This window comes from Dermacentor andersoni, chromosome 9 (assembly GCF_023375885.2).
Source record: "Dermacentor andersoni chromosome 9, qqDerAnde1_hic_scaffold, whole genome shotgun sequence".
Lineage (NCBI taxonomy): Eukaryota > Metazoa > Arthropoda > Arachnida > Ixodida > Ixodidae > Dermacentor > Dermacentor andersoni.
This window is the reverse complement of record NC_092822.1, coordinates 24430345-24449810: the sequence shown is the minus strand read 5'-3', so window position 1 is coordinate 24449810 and position 19466 is coordinate 24430345. Positions and strand designations below refer to the sequence as shown.

The 19466-nt window shown below is 46.9% G+C and overlaps 1 protein-coding gene across 5 annotated transcripts in view; it reads left to right on the top strand.

Annotated features, from left to right (window-relative positions):
* Positions 1 to 3013: 3013 nt before the first annotated feature.
* Positions 3014 to 19466, top strand: part of LOC126527312 (phosphatase and actin regulator 2) — a 137587-nt gene continuing 121134 nt past the window's right edge. For all 5 annotated transcript variants that reach the window (XM_072284451.1, XM_072284454.1, XM_072284453.1 and 2 more), the window contains exon 1: positions 3014 to 3155. In XM_072284451.1, coding sequence (XP_072140552.1) covers positions 3038 to 3155 — 118 coding nt within the window. In that variant the 5' untranslated portion in view covers positions 3014 to 3037. The remainder of the gene's footprint in view (positions 3156 to 19466) is intronic.

The window sequence follows — 19466 nt, the reverse complement described above, 5'->3', positions numbered from 1 at the left end:
GCTGGTGACCCGAGGTTGACAGGTGGCGTTGGGGGTTGACAGACGCAGGCTATAACTACATGGGGTCGATGCGGACGGAGCAGTGCCTCCCGTTCGCGTTCGCGTCGGTCGGCAAGCCCGATCGACCCACTTGAGATACGATACGACGCTGGCTTTCCCGTTCTCGACACAGGTGGCGCCTAGGCGTGCCGTCGCTGTGTTTACGTCACCGAAGCGGAGGCTTCGGGGAGGAATTGTAAGATACAAAAAAACACACACACACACAGCTGGGATAAAGTTCGACGGCCAGTCGCTGAGCTATGTGTCCTCGGCGGGGTCGAAGGCGTTGATCCTGCGCTGCGTCACACGATCACGTGACACACGCTGCGAGAATAGACTTTTAGCGTGTCCGGTATTCGGGCAAGCGCGGGCGGTTTTCCGGTTTAGCGGGGGCGTCAACGTGAGCGGCCAGATTGGTGGCGCCAGCTGGTGGCGCAAAGCTCAACCACACAAACACAGAGCTAATTACTATATTCTGCTTAGCTGCTGGCGTAAATTTTCGACAGTGGCGTAATCGTGTTCACAATTACGCCGCTGCCAAAAATTTGCACGAGTGGCGAAGCAGGATATGGTGAGTTACTGCAGTTTTAGCTATGCGTTTGTCTGGTTGAGCTCTACAACACCAGGCGGCTTCACCGCTCACGTTTACACCCCGACCATCCGGTAATCCGCCCAAACCGCTCCCGTTTACCGGAATAGCGTACAAGCTAAAGGTCTCTAATGTCTTTTGTGATGACCATGGCGTTACACGAGTAAACCACACCCAAGTACGTATGTTTGTGCGTAGGTCGTCCAACGGGTGGACAGAACGGGTCCGTAAATATATTTCTTTTTGTACGAGGCGCGGGCACGGGTTTCGAACTTACGATCACGTGTCATGGTGGCTCAGATGGCTACAGTGTCCGGCTGCTCAGCACGAGGTCACGGGTTCACTTTCTTCATCATTCTCCCTCTTTCATGAATATATGAAATCAGCATGGAGCCAAGCAAATCATGGCTCCTCCCGATCTGTCGTTAAAATGGAAACGTAGAAAATAATGAAAATGGGAAATGAAAGGGGACGAAATGAATACTTGTCGACGGCGGGGACCGAACCCACAACCTTCGCATTACGCGCATGATGCACTACCTCTTGTGCTACGGAGACGGCCATCAATCCGTCCACTAAAAGGCTTCAGTGCCTGCTAGATTTACACAGTCAGGATGAACAATAATCGAGTCACCCTGTTTCCCTTCTCCTCGTTCTCTCTTTCATGGTATTTGTTACAGCACGTAAAGTGGTATTAATTAGTAAGTTCATTAATCATTTATATTAATTAATTTATTTATTTATTTATTTACTGTAATACCTCAAATACCTCACGGCACGTGGTTTTATACGAGGGATATGGGCCATTATTTAGCGATAATGGTTTGACGACAATCTTGAAATCGTGTGCATTAACGCGCTAAATAAAATGCACCCCACTCTATATAAGGACAAATGGTGCATGGTGCAATTAGAAACCCACATTATACCACATAAAATGGGCATATCGACAAACTGGCCTAGTCCCAATCACGTCGCACCCAAGTGCGGAGCAATGGGAGGAACTGTTGTCCAGCGACCGCTGCGAAGACCAGCTAGATCTTGTGCGGCGGGCACGACGGACAGCAGAGGCCAGCGGAGTCCTGGACTGAGGGCAGCCGACCATTGCGATAGAGAACGGACGAAGCAGCGGGTGAAAACCACCGGGGAAGACACAAGGAGGAACACTCCCCTGAAGAATCCGCCCCAGCCGCAGCAGAATGCGATTACTAGAGCTCAATAAAGTTTTTACTAACTGAAATCGTGTGGGTCGAAGGGGAGCACGACGTCTTCGGGAAGATCCTTCCAGAACCAGTATCATCATCACGCCTATGCTCCGGTGCAAGGAAAGTAGTTTCAGACTATCCTAAACGTTTCAAGATCACTTTTAGACCAGCTTTTTCGATCACCTATATAAATTCAAGGTACCGTCTCTTAATATGTACGCACTCTCATATTTCAGGATGAATAAAATGAAGCTAGCACTATTTTCTTTCATCAGAGCCTCAGATTCACAAGTGCAATGTTCAAGCCGACATGAGCTTTGCTCGCATGCGAGCCAGACTTGCACATTCAAGGCCCGTTCTCGCTGCAGGAACCGGGCTTAAAAATGCATTCGCATCATCAAATAAAATGTTATCATACGGGCCGTAAACACCTGAAAATACATAAGCCATCCAACACGCACAAGAGTTTCGCAGTGTCGCAAAAAAGAAAAAAAATCACCAAGACTGCAGCAAAACAGATATGCGTTCAACCACCAGACCACGTGAACAACCGCGGACAGCAAAGAGCGACAGCAGCGCCACGCGGAATTTATTAGCGTCGCGGCAAAGCAGACGCCACGCTAGCCCATACCGCTGGGAAAGAAAACTCCACTCAAACTTCACAATAAAAGTTTTCTCTCTCTCTCTCCCTCTCTCTCTGATAAAAACGGCAAAACATAACAGCAGCGAAAATTCGCATGTTTCTAGCGGCAACGAAAGAGCTAAATCCTTAACGGTGGTATTATACCAAGCCACGCATACATCAACTGCGGAAAATTTGTAATCAAGCCACGCAATCTGCATGCAATCTGTACGTGCGGTGCTGCCATCTGAAAAATGTTTCACAAACTACTGTACAAGAAAGGTTCTGTAAATAACCACAGATAGCGCCACAGCTTTATTGCTAGAGAACGCCTAATTTGCTCACTTTTTAAATTTGTTGTGTTACATATCTGCAATTTAAATCAGCTGGCATGTATTTATATAACATTTTATTTCCAAGCTCTTGAAGATTTACGTCAGGTTGTAAAACTTGTGCTGCCATCTACTGCATTCAGTGAAATTGTAGGCACGATGTTTGCTGCAAACAGTCATAGATGGCAGCAGCGCTCTGCTCTCACTTTGGCAGGTTCCGGAAATCTTCGCGTGGGGTTCGGGGACTGTAATGTCTGCCACGGGCAGTGGATATTTGAAGGTGCGTGAACTTGGTCACAGGAGACATCGCAGCAACTCGGACCCTCAAGCGACCGCCGAAGCCCTAGCCCAACTTCGCCTTGAAGATGGTGAGCATTTGTTTGACTCCCCCGCGTGGCCGCATCGCCCCACGCGCCGTAGTTCGCGAGATTCGTCGGCTTAACGGACTCGCTGGTGCTAGGCTTAACGAGTTTTGACAGGTGAATCGCGCTCCGGTGCTCGATGTTTCTGACGCGACCCCGGCTGCACAAGTTTTTTTCCGGCGTCGGAACGTGACCTGCGCGCCGAGACGAACGTTTCTTCATTGTTTCGGAGCCCTCTGGCGATGGGAAGCGGCCAGAGTAATGTGACGCCGAGAGCGTGTTTATGTGCACTGCGTCGATGTTTACAACCCGCAACCCTTGATTCACAAGTCTTTTTGTTTGCTGTTGTGCCCGTTTGTGCATTAGCCGGTAAGGAAAAAAAGAATGCTTTCGCTACGCTTTTTACGGGCTCGTTTATTCAGTGTGTGTGCGCAAACTTTATTGTTTTGCACCTTCGAAGCCCGTGTTCCGCATTTGAAGCCAGTGATCTTACGTGTGTGCGTGCGTGCTTGTGTTTCGACTCGGAGCCGGTCTTCAAACCGCCGAGGCGCTGATATCAGGCAATTGCTCACGGCGTTGCAGCCACCTTCGCGGCGGAGGCTCCGTTCTTTTTTTCATCTCCTTACCTCACTAGCACACAAGTCGCACTTCTGGACACTCAAGATAGTGCTTTTTGGGATATGCTTGCGTTATCTCTGCCCACCTCGCGATAAGTCGCGCGCAATCTCGTACGGCGAAAGTTTCCCCGGGGGGTTTGAGCAAGGCACTTTGCCTCATTGCCCCTCTGGCAGCAGAAGGCCAGTAAACAAGAAAAGAAGTCCGGTGTGGTTCTCGCGAGTCGGACGCACGGACGGACGTGTTCCAAAGTCATGGACTGCCCAGCGAAGACGGTGTTTCGAGGCGAAGTGGAGGGATCCGGCGCTCGTTCCAAGGGCTGCAAGCTGTATTCACTGTGGCCAGGTGAGCCGATTGCACCTAGCCCGCGAGATTTCATCGCATTTGGGGCGGATACCAACCTAATGTGCGTGCGTGGGTTGTATTTCTTCTTTTCGATCCAAACGAGCGCGCGCTCTTGATGAAGCAAGCACCCCCCGTCCCTCCCCCCCTCTTCTTTTTAACAGTATACTCAGGCACAAGCGCGCGTCGAATGTGCTGGCGAATCGCCAGCGGATATCGCGTGCCTTGCACCTACCTGAAGCCTTTTTTTATTATTTGTTTGTTCTTTGTTTGTGCGTTCTTTGGCGTGGTCGCGATTTTACTGGACGTTGGCTAAGTCCGCTTCCCTCGATACCTCGGCTGCGCTTTTGCCTCGTGGTGCAACTTCGCACCGACAGGCGATTTCGTTATTCCTAGGCGCCAGTGTGCCTCGCCAGCACAAGCCGCACGCGGGGACGTGCGTATTAGCCATTATGCCAGGTGTGGCAGTTTCGCACTTTTACGTCTGCTCCAGGTCTTGCTAGTCTGTTTTTTTACATGTCGTGTGCTTGTGCACTTCGAATCTGGAACTCTTTCTACCAATGTCACTGGGCTACCGTTGTCACTGGCCTATCAGTTGTCTTGTTTCGTTGCTGAATCAATTTTATTTTGCGATGCAGCTTACCTATCTCGCTATAGATTGTGCGTTACCTTCTGTTCCTCCTCGTTGGTGTACCGTTGCAGTAAATTCTAAATTCAGATGTGAAGAGGAAATTTTTCAAGCTGAGCTGATTGCTGCTTTCAAGTCTCTATTTGTTTTGAAGTGCGCTTTGTTCATTTCGTATGGTTTCACTAGGAACTTGTTGCCAGGGGCTTGCCATATTCCTATGCTGGTCCGTCATTTGCGTTGATTTTATATGCTTATCATCACTTCAACATCGTTTCCGTTTATCTCTCACATATCGGCTATCTTGTGGGTACTTTGTCAGAGCATGAACAAAAGGATGGAAGATGCTGCATTGTCACTTTGACATCGCTTTGGCCTATCTTTTGCATATAATCTTGTGGGTGCGCCGTTGAAACACGAACAAAGGGATGGAAGATGCACCGGTGCATCAAAACAGCGTGCTCAACGCTTTGTCTTTGTTCAGAGGCTCTTGTGTACCTTTCACATAAGCCAGGATAGTAACATCATAATCTCTTGTTATCTGCTTTGCTAGAGCATTAACTTCGGTTGCTTTTATGCAAGCCTGTATTCTTGCAATCATTATGTGCCAAAGACTGTTTTGCTTCAGGGTGCATAGCTCAGACACTTATTGTATTGCTGAAGCACAAACCTTTTTTTTTTTTCTCTTCGTTTTGAGAGCACTGTCACCTTTACAGAATAATCAGCTTGAAACAAGTGACGCACAGTCTCCTGTAAGAAAGGACTTTCCCCAAACATTCAGATAAGACATTTCATACTGTCCAAGAACATTTCGCAGTATAGGTCCATTCAGTTGCAACTCGAGGAAAAAATTTTGTTTGTTTCGGTATATTGTATACATTGTCCGAGGAGTCTTGAGCTGACGTATCAGGTGCATTTCATAAAACTGCGAAAGGCCTGTTGGTTCTAATTGTTCTGGATGTTTTGCACAGCTGCTATTGTACTACCTCTGTTTGACAGCACTTACAGTTGCTTCTCTACAAGCCTCCGTTATGTTGAGAGTCAAGGTTCGGAGAACAGCATCGATATACATTGTAACACATTTAAAACCGGATAACAAATGGACCATTAGAGTTACAGGATGGGTTCCAAGAGAAGGGAAGTGCAGTCATGGACAGCAGAAAACTACGTGGGGTGATGAAATTAGAAAAGTTACAGGTGCAAGATGGAATCGGTTGGCACAGGACAGGAGTAATTGGAGATCGCAGGGAGAGGCCTTTGTCTGGCAGTGGACATAAAAAATAGGCTGATGATGATGAATATATTTATGTGCATGGGCATTCCACACTCAAATGTGTAAGTATAAGATTTTCTTCACTAGACTGTGAGTGAGTGTTTTGTGAACACAAGTTGACAGCACCGTTTGTTGTTTGTCTTCATTCGATAGGAGGAGAGCATGTTGAGAATGTCACCAGTGACTTGTCTTTATTATAGCTCTAACTAATAAGGTTAGACCGGCAGAGTGGTTTTTAGGTTCGTGAAACATATTGCACGCAGAAAATTGAGAGAAACACAGTCTGTGCTGTTTGTGTCTTTTCTTTGTCATTCGATTTATAACATGTTTCATGTTGACTGAGAACCAGTGCTGGACAGTATGGAAGATACATGTACCTTAGATACTATCCGAGATACTCGTTGGGTATCTTGTATCTGTATCATGATACGTCTGGCAAGATATGTATGAGCATCTGTATTTCCGATACATGAAAGAATGTATCGAGTACTTTAAGTACAAAATATTGGCTATCAGAACATTACCGTGCAAAACTATAAATGTTGGCTGAATTCCTCTTTCAAGCTGATACTGTGGCCACTAAGCCACCTGAACAAAACTAAAGGCAGCGACATTCTTTTATCTTTCCGTTAGATAAGCCAGCTGAATAAAACTAGAGGCAGCGCCATTCTTTTATCTTTCCGCCAGAGCCCTCAGGCGAGGGTAGGCAATGAGAAGGTCTGCCCATCCCTATCGGTGGAGCAGAGTCACATGGTGGCGCTTGTGCCCTCTCGACAAAAACAAGTGCGCAAACTTCTGCACGCAGCCGACCTTTTGGGATTGTTTTGTTTTGTTTTTAGTTGTGCTGGTGCCATGACACTTCCTTGTAGCTACGGTGCTGTGCTGCGTACGCCAATTCATGTGTTGTCTCATGCAAATTCTGATGCCACTATAGTGCCGTTATCGAAGTTCCTCTTGTGTGGTGCTTTGTGCCACTACAATATGTATGAAATGTTCTTGGGCTGCACAAGTTTTCTCGTACAAACAAATTTTTTTAAAGTATTGCATGTTAATATGTCACTGACGAATGCTTCACACCAGCAGATAAGTAGAATATGAAAGTTCATTGCAGCTTGATGTGCTCTCTATATACACAATCATATCATAAGAAGCCAACAAACAATGACACCAAGGAAAACATAGGGGAAATTACTTGTAGGTACTAATTAAATTAAATAAATGATAAATGAATGGAAATGAAAGTGGATGACAATTGATTTTTTTCCATCCACTTTCATTTCTATTCATTTATCATTTCTTTAATTAATTTAGTAACTAATAATAATTTTCCCTATGTTTTCCTTGGTGTTATTGTTTGTTGGCTCATGTTATTGATGAAAATCAAGCCCCTCGGTTAACCCCTTGTCTTCTGTATACACGATGTGTCACAAACGATGTCGCCACCAGTGTTGTTGCTTTTGTACATCTGTCTAGTGATCCTATATTGCGTAAGTGGTAATGCGTTTACGAAGAAGGCACTCCACAACATTATTTGCACCATTGTGCAAAGGCTTCTGATTGATGCTCTTGTAATTAGATGGTGACCGCAAGGTGGTCGGCAAGCAAAGCAGCGACTTCCATCAATTAAAGACGCGACAGGCAAAAACTGCTGACAGCGTAGTGCATAAAGCCCTTTCATGTCAAGCAGCTAAAGCAAACCCAATGAATTCTTTTGAAATGAAAATATAGTTTGAACGAGACAGACAAGTAAATTGAGGTACTAACAGACATTTCATTCAAATGAAACAAGGTTGGTGAGAGTTGAAATTTCCAAGCAAACGTTTTTGTGCATATGTGTTTGCTGCGGCATCATATAGATCTATAACAAGAAATTTGGGAGTGTATTGAAGTACCTTAAGATACAAATGGAAAGTATCGTATCGGATATAATAATTGCGGTAGTATGTTGTATCTGTGTCTCAATTACTTGTTGCCCAAGTATCTTGCATCATATCATAATGCATCGTTCCTCAGCACTGCTGAGAACTAGATATGTTGGCTTTTCATGTGTCTAACGATTTGCAATTGCCATTTACAAGCGGTGGTTCCGACAGCCATTCTCTTCTTGCTAATTCTAAGTTTTGAATTATAGTAAATTGGGGAACAAAGGTTCTATGAATACCTAGAGATCTTAATAAACTAACAGTAGTTCTGGGTGCCAACGAGAAAAAGTGGTGCGTTTGTGGCACATCGTTTACCAAGTACATAGATAGCCATTGTTTTGGCGCGCTTCCCGAACTGTTTTCGATCGGAATGTTTGCAATAAGTTTACAGAACCTTGCTGGAAATGCGAGGCCATGCAAAGCAGGAAAAAAAAAAAAAAAAAACGGTGAGTGGCTTCTAAATATAGCCTTAGTTCCAGGCTTCCTAACTTAGCCCCCTGGCTGAATGTTGTTTGCTAGCTGGGCTCCAGGTTGAACTGTCACATTCACAGTCCTCTGCTCAGTTTGCGAACTTCTGCCTCCCTTTTTACTTCCTATTTTACTATAGCAAGACACAAGCCTCATCTGTGGGTTTTGCAGCCACATGAATCAAGTTGTGCGAGTGCATTTAACTGTGCAGGTTTACTGAGTACAAGCATGTGACTAATTGTTGTATGCATTCCAGCTAGCTTGCACATGGAAGTTGAGAAATGGGTTCTTCTTTTGCAAGAAATGTAGTTATGAAGCTCCTGCTTGGATGAGGTTGGATGATTTAACTTAACCAAGTCACCTTCCTTATCAGTCATTTATTAAATGACATCCATTTACCTGGGCCATTTACACCCCTATTTTCTTGTTTTCATCTCCTTTGCAGCGTAATTTCTTCTTCAGGTTGGCATGGGCATACTTTCAACCATACTTATTTATGACGTTGTCCAGGCCTTAGACATAGTAATGATGCTCGATGCTGCGCCGGGAAAATAATTCTGTCATCAGATAAGGTTTGAAATGCACAGCAGAGCACTGCATACTCCTTTTTGTGATTTGTAAGCGTGCACATCTTTGTGGAATTGAAACGACCTAAAAAATTTATTTATTTATTTACACATACTGCAGCCCGATTGGGCTATCACGCGAGTGGGTTTGTACGTTGCATTAAACAAAACATTTCTCTGCACAAATCAACTTCGACACCGTAGGAATCATGATAACTTCAAACCAAAAAATACAATGAATAATAATAAACACAGCATGAATCAACTTGCATAAAAATTCCTCTAAAGGTAGGGGCCTAATTTCACCTGGTAGTAAGTTCCATTTTTCTATTGTACGAGGAAAGAAGCTAAACTTAAATAGGTTAGTGTGCGGTTGAAATGGTGCAAGTTTGTGGCTATTCCAAGTAGGTTTCAATTTATCAGGAGCCAGATAGTTGTTCTTTAATGAGTAGCGTGGGGTGTTGATGGGATTATGCAACAATTTAATTGCGTAGACTTTTCTTGAAGATGTGTTATTTTTCCTTGTTTTTCGTTTTACACAGCACTGTTCACAAAAATGGGGTGTATTTTGAAGCGTAAACTTCAGTGACTGTGGCTATATATTGATACATTGTTTGAGGCCATGTCACTTTTTGCGCAGAGCTAATTAAGTAGGCATTCGTTGTCTCACTGAATTAACCTGGCATAGAGCATGACGTCACACCTTACAGTAGTACATATGTTTGGTGCATAAGCAGAGGCTGACTTGGCAGAACTGACGGCTGTAGGCACAGTCTCCAAAATATGCACTGTCATCAGTTTAGGAATGCGAGTGCTATTCTCCAAATGATTAGCTTTACAACGGAGTGCTTCATAGATTATATTGTGATCCATTATCTGGTTCCTTGAGGCAATACCAACTGCACAGGCAGGTTCTGGTGCCCACACACAATTAGTTATTCATTGGGGAAGTTAATCATTGTAGAAAATTCTGGCTAGGGTGAGCTAACACACTCGAGCAAGAATTGTCGCTCAGGTTAGGAATTCGGTTTGATTGCTAGCTGTAGCTGTAACTTGCGGCTGCTAACCCGACCGTGTTCCTTTCGTGCAGCTGGCGTTGGGCACCAAGGGAAGGATTAGCGTCGGACACCGGGCGATGCCTTTCTGTTTCGTTACTCCGTCTCACTAATTCCGCGCAGTGCGGCAAAGCGTAGGGCCTGCGTCAGCCAATGGGGGAAAAGGAGCCGGTAGCGCCCTCCGACTTTCGGAGGAGACCGACTCCCCCGTTGTGAGCTACTTACCCTTCCGTGAAGCTTATATCCAGAGGGCGCCTTGTGGAGCGCGATTAGATAGGGACAGTGGGGGGAGCCCCCTTCGTCTGGTTCTCTTTCCCGATCGGTTTATGCATAGATTTCGCCGCAATGCACGGAATTGCGGAGACCTGATGAAGTCCGTCTCATTCAAATCAGATTGACTCGCTTGAAATGGGTCAAAACTCTGTTCGCTTTTATTCTCTCCGATTGCAGCCGCATTGCGAGAATAAGTGCAGCGAATTCCGGCCTAGACTCCTCACCCATAGTCAGCTCGCAGTAAGACCTTTCGTTTGGGAATATTTCGTAAGACATATTATCCCTAGCGCCTGGACGATTCAACTAATCTCCCGATCTCATTTCACGGCGACTAGATCATTCTCGCGAAGTTGGCGTTCCACTATGCAGAAGTAGTACGGTTCTTCTCACCACGTAAGCGAGGTAGTGGAACCACCTATCCCATTGTAAGCATTCGAAGGTAATGACCGATTTGTGGACGGGTTTGCTAACATTGTGAAATAAGATACTTCTAAATTCGTATTGTTTGCAACCACCTCGCCCCCCCCCCCTCACTTTAATGTCTATTTGATCCTGAAGGTATTTGTAATACGTCTGTAATAGTCCCTGGGCTCTCGGTGCACTGCACGGAGTTGGTGAGACGGCGGTGTAATCGTTTCGGTGCTTTTCTTCTTTTTTTCCCCTCCCACTCTAAATTAAAAGCACCTGCCACCGCTCTCAAGAGATTTCTCTGCGGCAAAGAGCCATCGGTCTTTTATCTTTCGTTATTGCTTTTTCTTTAAATTTAGTTCTCGTGCGCTCGGGGCTGTCGTTCTTTTCTTTTTTCGTTTTCTCGTCGCGCGCGCGGCTGGTTTACGCCCATTAACTGCGGTTTGACGGCGATTGGGGGCGCTCCGTCTCCCTGCGCTACCTAGCTCGTCGCGGCGTGGTTTCGCGAGCCGTATAACTCTGTCATTTTTCTCCTGTATTTGTTTTTATTTCGTTCGAAACTGTCGACCTGGATCTCTCTCTCTCTCATTTCCCCCAGTGCTAAGGCTCCCCCCCCCCGTTTTTTTATAAAAGAGGGGGGAAGAGTGGGGGAAAGGGGGAGGTATGAAGGCTGGAGATTTTGTTCCGTTGCGTTTATAGCGTCTGGGGGCCGCCTCCGTGTGGAACCGTTTGATTGAACGGAACTCGGATTACTCGGAGTATTGGTTCCGTCTCGTTTCGTAATGCGATTCTAGCGCTTGTGTTTTGGAAGTATCCCCATATTGGGATAAGCGAACGTTAGTAGCTGTCACATTGTGAAAAAAAAAAGGAAACATGAAAGGCAGAAGTGTGCCCTCTGCGTTGGTTTCGTTGGGCGCGTGGGCTTCGTATATTTACGTCGCTTTCCCAATGGCTGTACGGGGGGAAAAGGAAGGGAAAAGAGGAAAAAAGGGAAGTAGCTGTGTGCAATCTGGGAGAGGCGCTTAGGCGAAGTCCGGGCATTTTTATAAGCTGCTATATCTCTCTCTCTTTTCGTTTAGCGTTGTTAAAATTTTAAATTATACATTCCTACGCATTTATAATCTAATAAGATTTCATTTTTCAATTCGTTATTGCGCCCCCCCCCCCCCCTTTTCTTTTTGAGTACGCAAAACTGCTCGGGAGACGCTAATTTATACATCTCTCTGCAACTAACACAACGCAGCAGGTGGGTTTTCCGCGCCTTGGCTAACTATCTCATTTTCCTCCCGCCGTCTCTGTTCCCTCATCCCTTCGGCGCGGCGTTATTTTGAATAGGCGGACTCGCCCACGCACGTCCGGTGAAACTCTGGACAAAGTTCGCGCGTCGCTCACCGAGGAGCGGTGCTTTTGTCTCGCATAAAGGAACGGCTTCCCCCCTGTTTTGCATAACAATCGTCCGGCGCGTTTGCGCGCCAGTCTGACGAGGTTGGGCCACCATGTGTTGTGCCGCTGTATGTGCGGGTTTGGTAGGCGTTTCCAAGCCATGCGTGCATGTGTCGGGTCTTGCGTTCGGAGTGGCCAGCGCGTCTGGCGAGAATTCACTAAGGCGCGTCTGGTCATTTGGTTGAATTCGTTTCGAGGTTTCCAGAAGACTTCACTCAACGCGGAACAAGCATGTGTCCTTCGCGAAGTTCAAATGAACGCTCTTCTCACGCCACTAATGCTCTACAACTTTGGTCGGCGTAGCACAGCTCACTGCCCCAACTGTCCGGAGACAAGGGTAGATAGAGAACGCATTCTGTACTTACGTAACACTGCCATTACATCTCCTTATTTTTCCCGACCCTTCCCCTCCTTCATGGTGTGCTTGGCTTCACTCGGACTCGGCGGGTCAACAACGGGCCGTAGCGGAGCAAGCGCTCTTCATTACTGGGCCTTAGTGTTGGCCTTAAGTAATTTTTTTCCTCCTCCAGAAGGGCAGCGGGGGAAAAAAAGTTTGGGTGGTGGAATCGCTTCGAAGTGGTAGTTTGAAAGTTAGCGAGATAGGCTGGTTGTTTTTGGAGCCGAAGGGGGGGAGGGGGGGGGGGGGGTTTACCTCCGGCTGAAGAACTGGGTGCATCTGGACTACTTTCATTATTATTTTTTATTTTTGCGTGCAGCTATCCTAGAACCGTTTTTTTTCCCCAAGGAGAAAGAGAAGACAGGCAGGGAGGTTTAACCCGACAGATCGGCTACCCTGCACAGGGGAAAGGGGATTGAATGAGAGAGGGCTCACTCGCACAGTAGTATACAGACGCCGACGGGTGCGCCTATAATAATCTCAGTTACGTTGGTTTTTTGGGAAAGTCATTAGAGCGTTCGCAGCTTTCCGGGTTGAGGATGGGTGAGGCCTAACGACCAGGATCCTTGCCTCTCTGGAGGATCGACCGTCCACCTACCTGGCTTAGCGCGCTCCGAGGAGGCTGACGTTGGGATGTCGAAGCAATGTGCAGTGGCAGAGGAGGTGCTCGGTGGTCTTCCCGTCAGTTGCAGCGGTCGCGTATGGGAAGGTCACCCATTCCAGTGAGGAAGGGAGCACGAATTTGTGAAGTCTACAGCAAGTGGCAGGCAGTACACCGGTGTAGTGTCACACCGGCAGAGGACGCTGGTGGTAATCGCAGTTGCAGTGAGGGATTCGAGCCCGGTCAGCCCATGACAACGCGCATCACGTGCTCATACCGTTATCGGGAACGTACGCGGCTACGAAACTACGGCGAATCGCTCGAACATTGCGCTTGGGGCTCTTTAGAAGAATGGCGGAGTACCGTCGTTTGTTCATGCTAGGTCCGTATGTTTCCAGCGGTGGCCATTCCTGCTATGCGTTCGCGGCCAATCGCGGCGCCGATTTTGGGGTTCGGATCGGTGCGGCTGACCGTACAGTTCCCAACAGAAATTACTACAAATACTACTACGGCGCGGCCGGGGGAATGATGGGAGTGTTCGGCTACCTTCTTAGCGCATGGGTTATCTTCGTGCTTGAGGCTTCAGGCGTTCTAGTGGCATTATTCATTTCGCTTTCATCTTTTATAAGTTTCCAAGCAGTCGTAATATTATTTAAAAGCCCGACGGCAATAAACCGCCGCGCGCATGCATACGTCTACTCGAAAATTAACAACTTGCAGAGTCGCAAGGCCGTTCGAAATAAGCGTACATACCGTTACAGTTAGTTACATGCCGTGGTGGAACGACCATACTTTTGAAGCTTCCGTGTGTACTGTGGCGCCAGATTCCCCTCCGGTAATTTTCGTAGGAAACTGCGGTGGTGGCCATGGGCTCCGAAGAACTTCCAAGTTTTTTTTTTGGCTTCGCCATCTTCTTCATCGAAGTCGCCGCCGGTTGTCTGTTTCTTCGTGCTTCTTTCCGAGCGCACCTCATTTCGGTCGTTTCTCCACTTCATCGACCGTCGACATCAAGCGGCAAACACCTCGCGACGCCGGATCTCGGAGGCAACAGCGGCACGGTTCGTACGCCTCCTTATTAAAGCTCTTCAAAACTTAATGTGCTTCTTGGATTCCTTGAAAACTAGGGTTAGGGGCTACTTTTGAAGATTCAAGGTAACAAACAAAAGTAACGTATGTAATTAAAACAAAAATTTCAAAGTGTCGCTAAGCGATATAATGTGGCGTGACCATTGACAGACGTGTTTAAATTGCCATTGCCGTCGAGTAACTAGTCCAAGCCAGCTCAAGCGACCCTGTCCTACCACAATTTGGTGTTCGTTAGTTCGTTCACAGCACAGCCATTGTGGCTCTGTGCTTCGGGCTTCTATAGGCTCTTGAAATGCCTGGCGGAAAGTACCTTTCGGCCATTTGGCTATAACGCGCTGACTGTTTGCGATTGAAGCCGAAAACTATACTGACCATCAGGCTAGAAGCCCAATGACATCTTTACAGTGGGAAAGCCAACGTTGAAAAGCCGCCCGAACAGCTTGATACATGTGCCACGCGGGCGAGGCTAATGCCTTTAAAAGTTTAAGACTTAAGTTTCTTAATGCCATTATATTTCGATCGCTGCTACACGCGCATACTTAATGACATTAAGCGTTGCGATGGCGATAGCTGCAGTGAAACGGTTAAGTTTGCTTGCCAATCGTAATACAGTTATCTAGGGAGCAGATGTTTAAGAAATGGCATGAGAAACATTAATATGTGTATTGTCTGTAGTTCGCTTCAGGAATGTCATTGTTGCACCCAGCCGTAAACTGTTTGAAGCCAAAGCTAGCTCGACGGCCAATCCATAGCGTATCCAAAGATTTGAATTGGAAAAATAGCGCTCACAGTTTCAAAGCTCTCAAGCAGCGATCCTGAAGAATTTGACAGCGTGCTCCAGTTTGTTCTGGCGCATGTGCTTCTTTGAGTCAAGCATCATCGAGAAATTCTAAGGCTTCAGTATGAGGCCAACAAGGCAAGGAACCGCCGCCGTGCATTCGAACAGCTTCTCCTGGGTAACGCGCTCACCATTAATGCGCTAGCCGTGAGTAGAGGCAAGATCCACTGCTGATATCGACGAAAATAAAGAGCTCCTTTTAAAAATGTGAAGAGCATATTTGTTGTTTTTATCTACAAGTTTGCTTAATATCGTGAGAATATGGTCACTATACGGCCACGGCGGGGACATTGTAAACGAGAGTACGCATTCGACGGCCAATTGAGTTGTGATAATTGTAAGAACGCACTACGCTGCGAGAAAGAGAAATTTTTTAAGGAAAGGGAAATATATATTAATTGTTCTTGACTAATAATTCGTTTAGTCACGTCAGAATGTGGAGACATAGGGAACCAGAGTACGCATTTGACGGCGAAGTGAGTTACGAGAACGCACTGCCTCGCGAATGGCATTAAGCTTCAATGCCATTAAGCATGTCTGTGTAGCACCCCGCGAATGACATTAAAGTTTAAGGCGTTAGCCAGTTAATGTCATTTTCTGTGCCCGTGTGGCAGGGGTATGCAGCATACGTATCGAACACAGCAGCTGCAGAGCTGCACGAAATTGCAGCTAAGGAGGGGGAGACGACTGCTTTCTAGCGTATGTGCACGAATAAGGCTTCTTCGTTTCCCCCTCCTTCAATATTGGCCTTGGCCATCCTCGAAATTCTCGAATCGTCCTTGAAATTTTGAGTCGAGTGCTCTACGCGAACCCTGCATAGCGATGACCTTCAGAAAACTTCGTCGCTTTTTTTTTTTTTTTTCATTCCACCCTTCCCTCCTTTCCTGTCACCACCCTTCGTAGCCACCCTCAGCCTCTTAAAAGTTGGGGGGGATTTCTCCGTGTTCGGCCCAAAGTGGTGATGGGCGGGCGTAAGGCGATCTGCGGGACCAAGTGTTGCACTCAGCGCGCCGTCTCGTCTCGTTTCTCCCGCGTTTTCCGCCCCGTGTCGTTTCGACACGTCAGTCCAGCCGCCAAGGGGGCGTCACCGTCACCACGTCGTATTGTTGTCGCATCATCGCCGTCTTCTCGTTCTGCAAGTGAAACGATTTCTGGACATCAAAAACGCGAAGATTCCCCCTCTCGCGTTTTTTTTTTTTCATCACCGAGCGAAAGCGCATCCTGTGAGTAGATCTCGGTGTGTCTTGCGTTTTATGTTTTCGTTATACGTCTCTCTCTCTCTCTCTCTCTAGCGTTTCACGCCGTATTGATGCCGGAACTTTCCCGTCGCTCAGCGTCGAGGCTCCCTTTGTCGATTTACCATTGAGCGTGTAAACCTCGATTTCTTTTTCTTCGTCGCTCTTCAGGGAGTTGCAACATGACCAAAGTTTTCGAAACGCGCTGCCAACTGCAAGTTTGCTTCTGACGAAAAAGTTCTCTCGTTGGCATGGTGTTCTTCATCATTTCTTTTTCTTTTTTGTCGCTGCTTGCAAGACCATTTTCCGGCTTGATTTCTCGTTTTCTTCGCTGTGCTACGTATTGCTGTGTGCGTGGTGTGTACAGTCGCGGACGGCTTAAGCCGAAACACAGTGTTGTAAGCTCAGGGCTGTGAAGCGGCGGCGCCACTATTCCTTTCTTTTTTTTTTTCGTGCCTCGAAAAGGAATAAACGCGTTGAAAACGTTGTACTACCAAAATTTAGTTTCTGATGCCTTGAAAAACCGTTGAATTTCTCGAAAGCATAGAAATCCAGCACTTTTTTCTTTTTTAATCTTGTAGTGTTGCTTGCCGTTCGAACGGCTTCTTTCTACATTTATTCGTCCCACGGTTGTTTGCTCGTACTCAAGTGCTCAGGATACACGAAACCGCGAAAAAGACAGCCGAGGAAGAACCCACCCCCCAGTTGTGCAGCTCCAACGCAGCTGTGGTAATCACACGAATTGTTTTACAAATAGCTGGCTATCTAGCATCGTTCTGTCTCCCTCGAGTTGTTACGAGATGGCGCAACATTTCCGTGTAAGACGAGCAGTTGTGTCCGTGAATGACGTCTGCACGACTACGACACGACTACGGCACGACAACTGATTTATCGCACTCGCGCGATGAAGAGTTGTAAGCTACTCCATTTACCACACGGGTCGATCACGGAGCCAGTGCGTGGGTAAACTCGCAAAATTCACTAGGGGACACTTCGGCGCTGTGGCTGTTCAGCTACCACGGGAATGATGGTCAGTATATGGAATTGTTTGATCTTTGTGCTTCCTTCTGGTGGTATTTGTAAGAAACTCTAGTCACCTGCAAGAGCCTATAGCGCAGCGTTAAAGATAGGCAAGTTACGCAAGGTATACAATATTGTTTGGAGACAAAACGAACCTCAAGGGGTGCAAACTTTCCTTAGTGTTGTTTGTCTTTCGTTCCGTGTGTGCGTTTATATTGCCTTTTGGGTAGGTAGGGCATTGATTTGGCTGTTTCGCGGCGGGACCCTGGTTCGAATCCCACCCACCGTAGATGTAACTTTTTTTGTTCAAAGGGCCCCAAGCGATGCGAGGCAGGAACCGGCCTACCGCAAAGCACCTGACAAGAGGCAGATGAGGCTTCGCTTTAAAGAAAGAAAGAAGAAAAAAATATGTCAGCTTTACGTGTGATTTTGCGGGCACGGTTTGGGTTTGAGGCATCCGCGTAGAGCAGTCGTTGCACCGTTCGGTTGTGGGGCGTGTACGCCGAGCGTTTCGCTTTCTTTATCTTTATTCTTCCTGACTTCTGTGTTCCGTAAACATTTGCACTCGATAACACGCGCCTTTCGAGGTTGCTGCATAGCGCCGCCAGTCGCGGCTCTCGGACGTTGCTTCTGCAGAAGGCAAGAAACAAAAAAGAAACAGTAGAAAACGAAACAAGAAAAAAACATTCCACTTCCGGAAGTGTGGTTGTCTCGTCGTAGCAGGACGCTGACTCATGGCTGGGGCCTTCCATTCGGTATCTCGGTGTCTGATATATTGCCCGTCTGTACGCGGAAAGCGGAACAGTGGAGGTGGGTGCTGGATCTTCTTCCTCTCTAACCACGTGCCGTGCACCGGCGATGGGCTTTTCGTAGCGTGTTGGCAACGTGAGACACACACTGTCGTCTGGTCCGCGGGCTCTGTCGTCTGCTCCGCGGGCTTGCTCTAGGAGCTGCTGAGCGCGTGGAGGGGGGGGGGGGGGGGAGTAGATTACTATTACTGTACTAATTTTTAAACTTAAAAAGAAAAACGTACTCGTGTTTGCCTCGACTCTCACAGACTCGCGCCTCCTCGGGTCCCACTACTACTCGCACAGACTATTATATGTTAAAAAACTTGGAGGTTGCTTAAGCCTCGCCTTTAAGAGTGGAACGCGATATCGTTCAGATTCCCTATCTGCTTCTCACGCTTCCCGGCAACTGCACCTTACGTAACCGTGACGTTTACCGGAAGACGCTGTCCCGCGAACGTTGCGCACGAAGGCGAGCTTTCTGGTAAAAAACGTGGCCTCTTGATTGGGCCGATACCGGAGATAGTGCACAGCCGTTAAAAAAAAAAAAAAAAAATCATTTTCAGGTTTTTGTTATTGTTTCGCACTTTTTAATATTTAAGTCTGAGAAGATTCAAGCTAAAAGGCATGCGCTGTCGGTGTTCTGTTTCGTGGCATCTGTTTGTGCGCTGTCATTCTCAAAACTCCGTGGAATAACTTTGTCAATAATATAAGACAAAGTATGAGCAACTTCAGTGATAGAATGGTGTGGCGATATGACCCGCATATACCGCATGACATATAGCAAGGCGGGGCATATGCATATATTTAAATATATACGGAAATGTTCGTTCGCGGACCAGTTTCGCCGACGCTGACACCGGATTTTCTGCGACACACAGTTCCCTTAGCGCTATCGCGTTAAAATTACGCTTCATTGAATCGATCTGGTGCATTTAATTTTTCTCGATGCGGAGGGCGTTTCGGCTTCCGGGCTCTAACTGGCCATTTTGTTTTCGTATTTCGTTTATTTATTGCAGCTTTTTCTTTTCATACTTTGTTCGGGATTCTTTTTTTGCGAGCAGTTAAAAATAGCTTCGTCCGTACCAGCCATCTCGTGTGATTGCCTGAGTCATCGAATGTGCCGTGGTGCGGGTAGCCATTATTATTCGTAGCGGCGCCCCAATATGCGCCCTGAGCTTGAGTGCGCTGGGCATTCGTGCGGTTTAGCTATATATAGCTATTTAGACGGTTCTAATTAGCCCGATGGGCGCAGCCATATTGAATGAAAGGACTGCAAGGGGGCTCATTTCATGTGCGGCGATCGTAATAATTTAGCTCGTTCCCGGCATGCTGTATCGGGTGTTCTGACCGCATTTCTAT